Source organism: Gobio gobio (assembly GCF_949357685.1).
Source record: "Gobio gobio genome assembly, chromosome: 8".
In the NCBI taxonomy this organism is placed as follows: domain Eukaryota; kingdom Metazoa; phylum Chordata; class Actinopteri; order Cypriniformes; family Gobionidae; genus Gobio; species Gobio gobio.
Window position 1 is genome coordinate 24,924,015 of NC_137114.1, and position 12,421 is coordinate 24,936,435.

General features: G+C 38.3%; 1 protein-coding gene across 3 annotated transcripts in view; it reads left to right on the forward strand.

Annotated features, from left to right (window-relative positions):
* The window catches only part of stard13b (StAR related lipid transfer domain containing 13b), a gene marked incomplete at its 5' end in the record, with an annotated part of 103,798 nt that overhangs the window by 53,774 nt on the left and 37,603 nt on the right, over positions 1-12,421 (forward strand). Inside the window, one exon of one of the 3 annotated variants that reach the window (XM_079823724.1) lies at positions 8,148-8,366. The exons of the other annotated variants lie outside the window; for them this stretch is intronic. Coding sequence (XP_079679850.1) covers positions 8,204-8,366 — 163 coding nt within the window. Of the gene's footprint in view, positions 1-8,147; positions 8,367-12,421 lie in introns of those variants that run through there. 3 annotated transcript variants of the gene reach the window in all.

Sequence of the window (12,421 nt, forward strand, 5' to 3'; positions counted from 1 at the left end):
CATAAATACTATACACTGCACCTTTAAACTAAAGGCAACTGCTATCATGGGCCCACAGGAAAGATGGATTACAACAACTTTTAGCTCTTTTTGCGCACGGTCCAGTCTGTGTTACCATATAAAGTTATGCTTAAAGAAAGGACCAGATTCCTTAAAGCAGAGGAAACTCATAAATGTGATGCAGCTTTGACATTTTCAATGGGAGTTTCAATCAAACCAGAATTCAGAGGAGACAGCAGAAACATTTCGTTGTCTGCCGTCGCTCCCTGCCTGGAGCGAATCGCAAGCACCTGCTGGTTTTATCTGGCATCCGCCCACATTCAGCGGCCCTTCCCAGAAACCCACAGAGTAAATATTATGCCGATAACTTTTCTTTCCATTGGCTGTGTTGATATCTTTGCTCTCTGTACGCCTAAGTTGTGGAGTCAGCATCCCAGACCGGAGTTTCTCAGCCAGGACGTTTTATTGGGAATCAGCTGTCATTCTGACAGGCCTCTCTTGTGGATAATCCTCATCTGACCTGATTGTAGAAGCCACGAAACTGTTTATTTTTGTTTCCATCAAAATGTAGCTATTAATTCATGAAGGTGTACAAATACAGTTACGCTTTCTTGGCAGATGCTCCTGGCTTCTGCCTCAGCTAGTGGAAAAATACACAAATGAAGTACCAAGATGACTGTGAAGTAGCGCTGTCTGTATAACATCCAAAAAAACATCCACTGCGCTGTTAAAAGATCTGAAGTTGAGATTTCTTTCATGCTGTTGCCATTGAGTTCAAACGTGTTGAGACAGCTAGGTTGAATATGGAGCAGTGGCTTCACGTTCTATCTTGGCTAAGGAATAACGTTGCACATGAGTACAAGAGTTGAGGGCCATCTGGAAGCTTTGATCTGCTGACGATGAGGAACTTGGTTTTGCTTCATTATCATTTTTTATGAATGAATTTTTTGTCATCAGAAAAAAAAAAAACATGTCTTATTTATTTAGCAGGGAGAGCAGCGATAACCCCCCTAGGGTAAACAGAACACAACCAACATAAATGTTTTACAGATGTCGTTAATGTTAATTAATGATAACTTAACGCAACAACAAAAATCAAGAGGAATATCAGAAGGCCGAGTCCTGAATGCGGAAGAGAGGAGGAGCTTGGGATGGTGGAGGGTAATTAGCTCCTGAGCAACATGATAAAGCTGCTGATAAAACTGAATGGACCTTATATAGGGATGCTGTGATAGACGTTGTATTACTATAGGTAGACGTGGATCACTGACGTGGGCGCTTGACTGACGTGACCTGCCAGAATTAACGCTACACTTGATTGATTGATTGATTGATTCATTAATTCATGTATAACTTGTCTTTGATGTCTTGCTCTAGAGGCAGTCATATGCAAATGCATTTGCACATGTGACGCCACAGATCCCACAATATCCAAACTAGATGTTTTTGGAGCTTGATTAAATAAATCCTCTGTTTATAATTTGGTGGACATTTTAAAGGTGCACTATGTAACATTTTTGCAGTAAAATATCAAAAAAACACTAGGCCAGTGTTATATATTTTGTTCAGTTGAGTACTTACAATATCCCAAATGTTTCCAACTATTTGTAAATCGTAAGAAAATTGCTATTTTAACCAAGGAACCGGGATGTGTGAGGAAGTCGCCTGTCAATTGCGTCATATCTGCGTCAAACGCTTTACTCTCACTGCAGTGTGCAGCAAGTGTCATAGCAGCCGCCGAGCAAAAGCACAGATTAACGTCATAACTTCATTGTCAACACACTCAGATGTGTCTAATATGATAAACAGAGCTGCGTTACCTCATACTCATGACCGGAAAAGCAGAAGTGCCGCCTGCGACTATACCATAATAAAAGTCCCGCTGCTCACGATGCGTGTTTTGTGCTCTTCTTATTAACAAATCTCTCCAGCGGCCTTGCTCATCTCCCACAACACTCTGTAACACCTATCCCTTTAACCTTAGTTTAGGTATTACATGTAATAAGGGACCAAAAAAACCAATCTTGCTCATGAGTCAAATGTATTAAGCATAATTACATAGAACACACAGAGTTAACATGATACAAATACTTGTTGGTCAACCAGTTAGAAACAGGGAATAGCAAACAGTCCAGCACCCCACATCACAGCCTTTCCTTAGGATCAGTTAGTACCATACGTTTGGCTCAGTCTTTGTTCAGTTGAAGGATAAATTGAGAAAACAGTACTTAAAAAGTCCAAGATGGTTCCACAGCCAAATTCAAATGGAAGAGAGGGCCTCAATGTCTGAAATATAGCTGTGGGTTAACACCAGGTGACAGTCAAACAGTAGATGGAAATCAATTCTCTTAGTTCCATCTTCTCAGTTGTATAATCCACCAAATACTCCATATATGACCAGTACACAAACCCTCTGTAGAAACATTCAAAAAAACAAACCATAACCATATACTACCCACAATGATTGATTAAGAAAGAGAAAAAAAAATACAATTACTTACAGATGAGCTTAGAACTATAAAGTTCCTCAAACAGGGTAAAGACCAAGAGGCTAGCATCTCCATGAAGGTAGAGAATCAACTTCCTATTGTTTCTGCTTCTCTGTTCACTTAAGATGGTAAGCTCTAGCAGTTTTTAACCAGAGCGCCCTCTAATGCTCAGGTGAATAATAGCACTCCTGCACTGAGAAGCTATCAGTAACAGGTAAACTGTTACAACTCTGTCCTGCTCTGCTTCATACTGCAGTAACGTTAATAATCGCATCCATGAACATGATTTCTGCCAGAGTCCTATCCTGAGTCTTTTTCACCGGCTGTGGAAGACCACATGTCCCAAGATTCTGCACTCAAACTTGGCGTCATCAAACTACACCTTTGTTTTGAACAGGCGACCTCTAGTGGACGGAAAAGTTACGTAGTGCACCTTTAAGCTAAAATTTGCAGTGTGTTTTAATTGTACAAAGACCTCATATGCAGTGTTGGAGAAAGTTACTTTTACAAGTAATGCATTACAATATTGTGTTACTCCCTAAATAAGTAACTAATTGCTTTACTTAGATTTTTTTTTCTGTGTAAAGTAATGCGTTTTCTCACGTGGGCTGGGCTTGCTCGTTTGTTTTTAATAACAACCAAAAAAGTTATATTTTTGGAAAATGTAAAGGCCGTTTCACACCAAAAGTGAAATGAATAAGCCCCATGCTGAAAGAAACCTGTGCTGCCATTCTGGGTTGAAGAAGAATAGGATGCAGGATAAGAAAGTTCAACACCCTTACTTCAACAATACTTTTTTTTAAAAATTAAACAAATGTTTATCTAAAGTCATTTTTGCCTGTTAGTATGGTTGAAGTTGATTGTCAAAGGTCAGCAGCAAAGACATTGGTTAATAAAGTGAGATTAAGTACATAAAGTATATTTGAGTCATTTAATATATTTAATTTAAATAATAATATTCTGAGATTGCATTTCACTGTTTTTATTAATTTTATTTAGAATTTTTTTATTTATTAATTTTGACAAGTGAGATGAGTAAATGCCTGCTCACATTTATTCTAAAACTACAATCTCCATCATTTTCACACAGCGCACACAATGCCTCTGCACTTATACTCATGATTTTTCTCAACATGAAGGCAGGAGAGCTGTCCGTCAATAAATGGAAAAAACTGCGTTACTTCTTTGAAAAAGTAACTTTGATATTTTGTTGTAAAAGTAATGCATTACTTCACCAGTTACTTGAAAAAAAGTAATCTGATTACGTAACTCAAGTTACTTAAAATGCGTTACGCCCAACACTGCTCATATGTCATACCATGTCATACCATATCTAAAAAACTTTTGTATTCACTGTCAGAAAATTTTTTGCAAAGATTTTACCTTTAGGGGTACAACAGCTTGTCACTGCTGCATTACCCTTAAATGGACATCTTTGTACCTTTTTACCCCTAAAAGGTTCATTGTAGTACCGTAAGGTACGTATTGCTACTCTAAGGTGCTAACGCGAGGTAAAAAAGGTACAAAGATGTCCTTATAAGGGTACCAGTGACTAGCTGTTGTACCCCTAAAGGTAACATTTGTACTATTTTTTTCATAGAGTGTTCAAGTTATTATTCTTTTTTTTTATTTGGTTTAAAAGATGTATTTTTTTTTACATAGGAATTGTTTATTTTAAACAAATAATATTAGGCCTAATAAGCCTTTACTGCATCCGTTCTAAGGTGCCCCTTCATATGAGAGAGAGAGAGAGAGAGAGAGAGAGAGAGAGAGAGAGAGAGAGAGAGAGAGAGAGAGAGAGAGAGAGAGAGAGAGAGAGAGAGAGAGAGAGAGAGAGAGAGAGAGAGAGAGAGAGAGAGCAAGTGGAATGTGCATTCTTTGGCGAGTGGTGAGGAGGGTCTGTTCTCTCCTCCACTTTTGCATACATTTATTCTGAGAGCTGTCAGACATTCATCCTTGGCTCCAGTTTAGAGATGATGAGAGACTTGGCAGTGGCAAGTTTGGCTCTGAATATTGAGCTAAATCTGGCAAAGCACTCAGTTCTGCATGAAAATGATGTTTGATCTGTTTTCAATAACACATCTTCTCCTACATAAAGCTCAAATATGTTGGAGGAGTGACAATCTAAAGGGCAATCTTGCCCAGTAGTTAATAAAAAAATAAAGTCTGGATTTTTTTATCACTCAAAATAGTAGCCATAGGCGTAGTCACGAAAAACTTGTTCTTGTCCTTGTTCTCGCTCTCTTGAAATAAGCATCTAATAATTGATTTGACTGATCTACACCAGTGCCAGTGCTTCACCAATCAGTCAGTACTTGTGAGTCATTTCCATGCAAAACCATTAAAGATACCATTGTATGCCTATTGCCTATATAAACCAATTAAAGTGACTGAAATTATGATATTATGATAATAATAGCTGATTTTGTTTTTCAGTCTGGCTCATTGTGCTGTAAAATGGGGTCAATGAAGTGCATAGTACACATATTACCACTCATTTCCTCCAAATAAAACAAACTTGTGCCAAAACTGCAGCTGTCATTGACTGAAGGATTACTAAACACAAGCAATAAAATATTTAAAGCAGTTAATCGTTAATCATTTATACCGTGTACATCTCAATGGAATATTATTGTATGCTGGCCTGTTTTACACTCCTGTCCTGAAGTGATTCATGTAGAGTCATTTTATTTGTATCATTGCATTCATTTCTTTTTTAATTAATGTTTAAAATTATGATTTTACTGTGATGTGTATATACACACCGTGTCCCTTTTAATAATACATTTTCATTAATCAGCTGTGTGGTTCAGTGTGGAAAACGAATCACACCATTAGAGTTGGTCCATCACTCAAACTCCTGCTCAGGAAGTTACACCTGTAGTAAAAAGAGCACCTTTGTCCATTATTAGAATAGCAAGTGCGCAAACTGTACCTTGTTTATAAGCTCAAGCTTTGGGTCAACATGTGAGATCATTTTTAATGTAGCGACTCAACCTGTGCAGAATGTCTTAAAACCGTTACAGAGTAGAAAACACGAAAACTTTCCTGTGGTGAGGGGCGTTGGAGTGAGGGATAGGGGTAGTTTGTACATAAATAGCTGCAGGATTGCAGGCGCTGGTTGAATTGCGGTCTTTGTGTGGTTTCTAGTATGGTTAGTGTGTGCCAGTCTGGGAGGGGGCACAGAATGTGTTTAACTTGGTGTCGTGCCCATTCGTACCCTGTTCATGCGTTTATATGGTCGCTCGCAGGAGCGAGAGGCGTATAACACATGCTAACAGTAACTGTATGCTGTTCTCCAGTGCCTTAAGAGCGATGGAGTTTAGTCAACAGAGGGTGGAACTATTTTCAATCTGAAGTGGAATCTATTTTCAGTCTGAAGACTTTGGTTGTTCCATGCAGCAATGGAACAGATGCTCTTGCAAACCTTCCATTCATTCATTTTCATAATTCAAAGAATTATGCAATTTTTCCTTTATTTTTTATTTGCACACATTTTAATTTGATATGCTTTAACATAGCTAAACTGTGAGTGCCTTACATTTTTTATGAATTACATTTGTGTACATAATTTGGAGATAATGAGCATATGAACTATTGTGCCGTGCTGCCTATATTTATAATGCAGAAAAAATGCCCCTCCCCGCGCCTGTGGATCTGTGGCCTCATCTGTGAATGAGAATCCGAAACAAGAACTGGTGGGACGTTGTTCTGCTCCACTTCACAGACGCTGAGTGAAAGTAGAATTTTTAGAATGATGGGACACTCATTTATGAAACTTTATTCAACAGGAAGAACAGCTCGTCCCACACGTCATTACGCTATTTTTACGGCATTGCACATGCACATGCACATGCGCGGTCCAGTTTCGGTTTTCAATCCAATCGTTCCAAGTGTTTACGTGTCCTCTCGATCGGATTAGGAAAGGAATAAACCACCCCTTTCAATTCGATAAAAATTTAATTTGGATCAAGCTCAATCGGATCGGTTAGGGTGTTTACATGAAGGCTTTTCAGTCCGATTGAGCCATAAATCCGTTCACTAATGGATTATTTGGTTGCATGTAAATGTGAGCATTTATCAAATCAGAATTTATGAAATATCAGCTAATGCGGAAAGCGTTAGAGATCGACTGCTCTTCCTTGATTATAATTGATACAACAACTGATTTTTTTTTGTGTGTTTCCGATAATGTAGATGCATATATATATACTTTTTTAAAATTTCTACTTTTAACACAATGATAGCTAAAAGTTTTAAAATAAAAATACAAACAGTTATGTAATAGATCTTTTTCCCATTTCCGTGATTCTTAGAAGCAGAAGTCGTCATAGTTGGGTAAACTGCTATAGCGGTGAACGAGAGACTACATTAATCATATATTTTTGTGTGTTCCCATTTGCTCAAACAGCAAAAGAAAAAGTCCACAATAGTGTTTTCACATCTTTCAAAAAGAGAAAAAATAGAGAGAGAATAGAATAGAATACAGAGAGAGATCTTGGTAATGCAATGGTAATATAATGCTAATACATACTTTTATTGTTATTTATCTCTTTTTTTCTTATTTAAATTTTAACAATGCAAGTGGAGCTAAGAGCTAAGTGTGTTAACATGTTATTAAGGACTCACTTATTTATTTATTTTAGAAATATGTCAGGAAATTCAGGGCAGGTGGTAAGTGCACATTATTATAGCATAAAGAAAGGTCTTTGTGTTTGACCTACAGTTACTATTTTAATGTGTGAAATGGCCTTTTTAGTGTGAATGGCTGTTTCACACGGTGAAGCCCCACTGTGCTCAGAGCAAATAGGGGGTTGGGGATCGAGTTTACCAACAAGACACCCTTTTATAACACCTGCCCCCATTTTAGTCACTTCTGGCTCGTTTAATTGAATATTGCAGAATTTATTATAAATGATTTATCCGTGCACATATTTGCTTTTAATTCATGTGCCCTCGCAATCTTTAATCAAAATAACTTCCCCTCCTTCTTGCAGTGACATCTCTTCTCTTCTCTGATGATGCGTTTACTGGTGCGAGGGCGGGACAACCTGTCACTCACATGAGATCGGCCAACAGCAAACCATAATGATCCAATCAATTCCTCATAGACAACATCAAGTCCCGTCCTACATTTTTTCTTGTTCAAGAAGCCGTTTCACTTGGATATACGTCACAAAAGGGAAGAAAAGACTATCGCAACTTTTAATTTAATGATCTATAAGATCAAACTTTTCTTTCTTTCTCTTTCCCCAACTAACAAACTCTTCCTGTGCAAACTTGGCTCCTGAGTGGGGCTTCACAGCAACAGGCTTGTTCTTTTTGGTCTGGGTGGTTCTCTTAGCCACGCTGTTTTTCTTTTCCCCCTCCCACGGCCCCCTGCTCTCCAGCTTTCTCCACTCGCTCAGTTCACAGGCATTCCTCTGGTATTTATATTTCCCTCCTGAACTGAGCAGCCCTCGCACAGACCTTGAATTCAGCTCAGCCACAAGGCCTGCCCCGTCCGTCCTAGCGTCTCACTGGCTCACCTCTAGCCATGTGACTCAAACAGGGGGCGGGGCATATAGCTGGCTCTCCTCCCAGGTTCTAGAGCTCTACAGACTCACACATCCCACACGTGCTGGTTTGTTGGTGGACAGACGGACCGTTGCGTGACTGTTTCAGGTGTTTGTTTTCAGGGAAGGGGGGTGCAGGACGTTTGACATTGTGTGATCATGTACAGGGAGTTGCCGCGCACAGAGAGCAACGAATGCCTGGGCAACATGACCCCAGAGACGCAGGATATTTACCTGAGGATGGACCACCACAGACGGCGCTCCGGGTACAGGCTGGGCAGGATCATTGCCCGCCAGCAGCTGCTTAAGAGGATAGCGGCAGGTATGACCAGGTGGAACAACATGGCATTAGTTATATAGGATTTTATGAGTCAAAGTCACTGTTTCTAAGGTTTATCTTTACATTGTGCTTGATAACTTTTTGAAAGCCTAAAGACATTTTGATGAGATATTGTCTTTCACTTTCACTGTCTTTCCCAGTTTGTTTCAGTTACTTGGGAATGGTCTCAAACTATGAGTCGGATAGTGTCAGGCCTCAGATTTCGCAAACACATTTCTGTGACTGATTCATCTCTAGTTAGACAGTCAGAAACGAATGAACTTAGTTACATGTAACAATCCCTAGCTTGACCGTTGAACCTTCACTTGACTCATAACCTTATGTAGTTCACTTCTTCTTAGCACTTTATTTACGTTGCATTATATTGAGGCAGAAAAAAAACGTATATTTAGTGAGGACTCTCTTATTTGTCGCCATCACACCTCGGGCTGTTGTCGTCAGCTGAAGACAATGGTGAGCCGTTCAGGGCGTTTGACATCTTAGCCCCTCCCATTTTTGCTTTGTGTTCATCAATGAGATTTTACCTGAGGGGTTTTGCACACATTACAGGGTGATTAAGATCCTCACAGACCATTCACTCTTTTGAAGGGCTGCCCTCACTTAACATATTCTAAAAGACGACACCTTTTTTTCTTTATACTTGTAATTGTCCAATTTCATCTTAGTGACTGTAGGAGACTTAATGACATTCTCAGTTATGTTTTATTTAAGCATCAGCTGAAATGTCTCACCTCAAGTTCCTCTGTAGTGAAAAATAGACACAAATGGGATAATTACTAACATACAGGAATAGTTTAGGGCTTTCAAAATTGTGGTTTTGGTTTTTAATAATTTGATGAGAAATATTTTAGTTCATACTGAAAATTCCAGACATTTGATTGTAGTCTTTGTATCTTGGCTAATCTGAGCACAGTTTGTGAGAGGTTTTTTGGAATCTCTAGAGGACATTTGTGAGATTACCAGATTCTGGTTTTGTAGGAAAAAAACCTGAGAATCAGAGCACTTCAACAAAATCTCAGTTCCCTCTCCTTTCGATCTCATTACATTCTAAGATAAATAACTGAGATATTACAGAGATCTGTAAAAAATCTGTTGTAAATTTAGAGTTCATATTGAAATCTCAGACTTTTATTGCAGGCTTAGATATTTTGGCTAATCTGAGCACAATTTGACACTTTGTTTGCAATTTCATTTGAAACTTTAGAGGAGACATATGTGATAACCAGAGTGTTTTTTTATAGGGAACAAATTGTTAGGAGCAGAATACTTTTAACAAAAGTCTCAGTTTGCTGTCCTTTTAACCTCGTTGTTTTCAAGGAGAAACAATTGAGATATATATTAAAGCAATCTTTGTGAAGTTTCAGAAGAATTTGATCATATGAGTTCATATTGAAATTCATCAGTTCACTCTCTTTAATGTTCTTTCAAGGAGAAACGAATGAGGCATTAAAGAGATCTCATTTGTGACTTGTCTTTCCCGTTTTAATGTCACTTGTGTGGACGTTCTTTAACTGACCTCAGAGTTGTTTCCTAGAATGTTTCACGAGAGTTCTCAGGTTACCTGACGCAGGATGTTCTCTGATGGGAGATGTTCTTAGAAAGCATTCAGATGGGCTGTGATAAGGTGTATGGCAGGGCGTGTTGGGTTTTGTCCTCTTGAAATTGTGTTGTCATCAAGGGTTTCTAGTTTAGGAGGAACACAAGACAGACAACTGCTGTTATTTATTATTTAATACCTCCCTTGCGGTATTATGGGGGTGTCAGATCCTGATGGATCTGCTGCATGTTTGTGGAAAAGGTATAGGACAAATCCATTCCAGGAAGTCCTTGCATTTACAAGTTTTATAGACAATTAACCTATTTATACATTATAGAAAGTTCTTGTTTATGTCAGTTACGTACAACCAATAAAACATCTGATGTATTGTTTGTTTACATAGTAAAGGTTTTTCCTCCTAAAGGATGTTTCCTGTATGTTGGCATATTACTGGAGAGTGTGAGTTCAAACTACTAAGGGGGGTTGGAGGCAAAAGGCTCAAACCACGTAAATTCCACCTACTCTGTTTTGTTGACAGACACCCAAGGGGGGCAAAAAATTGAGGAACAACAAAATAATTTATTTTAAATAATTAAATGCTGCATTGTTAAAGTTGATATTATGGCTTTATATATGGTCAAATACTTGCTTAGATCATTATATTATTAACATTTTACCATAATCAAGCTCAAATGGAGTTACAAGGTTTTTGACCTGCGAATGTCATATGCGGTTTGTCATTTGTTAGAACGGCCGCATCTGTAAATGCATCGTATTATATTTTCATTAGGAATGAACCGATATGACATTTTTGCTCGATTCAAATGTTTATATAATTTTTGAGAGCCTGATTACAAAAACTAAAGTCTCACCATTTAAACCATCATGTCCCAAACACAATTATAATGTTCTCATATTTTCCTTTTTGAAGTGATTTCAATATTTCAATCAATTCGAAAACATCATGGCGAACAGTGCGCATCTGAAGCTGAGGGAAATAACCGGACGCTCTAACAAGGAGGCTAAAGGCTGCAACCTCTAGCGTCTCTTGAGATCAGAGGATTGAGGTTTACTTGCACAGCAACTACTAGCTGGCCTCCGTTACATATATAGATAGATACAAAATTATGGTTTTCTTCAGTACTGAGCTGCTGAGCCGATTATCCACGGTCGGGCCGAACGGTTCTGATTGCATAACCCTTCTTTTCCGTGCCGATCCAGGCCAGCTGGTACGGTTCTGGTTTCCTTTTCCTGGTTACATTGGAATGTAATACAAAAGCGTCAGTCGTTGCCTTGGCAACACAACGGTTTACTGATGAAATTAGATGTAAATATCGACCACATTATGGAGGATGATCAGATATTTTTTTTAATTTGTATTATTTTTTTGTGTTTACAGCGCTCAAATAGAGCGCTTAGGCAGCTACAGAGAAACTGGCAACGGACAAGTGAGCAATCTTGAGTGGCGACACTACACAGATGCTACCAGCACGGTTCAGCATGGTTAGACAACCGTGCCGAGAATTCCGGGTCGAGAACGCTTTGTAATTGTGCCGTACCGTACCCGGCTGAAGTGGAAACACAACTGGAACAGGTCCTTACCATTCTAAGAACCGTTCGGCCCAATGGTGGAAATGCGGCTATTGTAAATACCTTTTATTCATGTGCTATTTTTAAGTACCATACTAGTGTTATTCATTTTTATCACATGACTAAAGAATATGGGAGTTTTAATTTCATTTGTGAAATAAACCTCAGTGGCAAATGCTGATGGAGTTGTGAAGTATGATTGATTTCCACAAAAATTTTCTCTTTTGATTCTGTTAATCAAAACCATTTGTTTTCCATTTTCACTCTGGAAGGTCCTCAAAAGTCCTCATGTGGTATTACACATGCTTTAAAATGTTTTCGTAAAAATGTACAGTACGTATTTAAATATTGATATTTAATATAAATATATATAATTGTGTATCAGCCTTTTTGCTACTGATGTTAAATATATTTGTCTTACACTCAGGAGTCTTGAAATAAAATGAAATGTATCTACCGGTTTTCACTATGTTGGTTGATTTGATAGTGTCTACAAAATCATCCATATTATAAATGTTCAATACATTGCCAGGTATGATACTATAAGAGCTTTTTTTTGGCTTTTTCAAAATAAGTGCTGATTTATATATTTATTTGTTTTTAACTGAGACTTGAGAAATTGTGAAAGACTTGAGTGTGATGATGTAAGTTCTGTTGTTGTGGCAACCGTAGACAGGATGTTGAGCTCTTCTCCCACTCAGATATAGCACTCCAACCTAGAAGACACCATTAGTATCCTTTACGTTGTTTCTTATCTTTAGGACTCTTTCGGAGTTGGCTGTAGTCTCCTTTTTTCTTTTTCGTTTGGTGTTTGAGGAAGCTCTGAAATGAAGCTCTAGATACTTAAGTGATGCTTATAGTAATGGAGCGGCTTTGATTCCTGTGGTGCTCTGGTGCTTTGGGTTCTTTC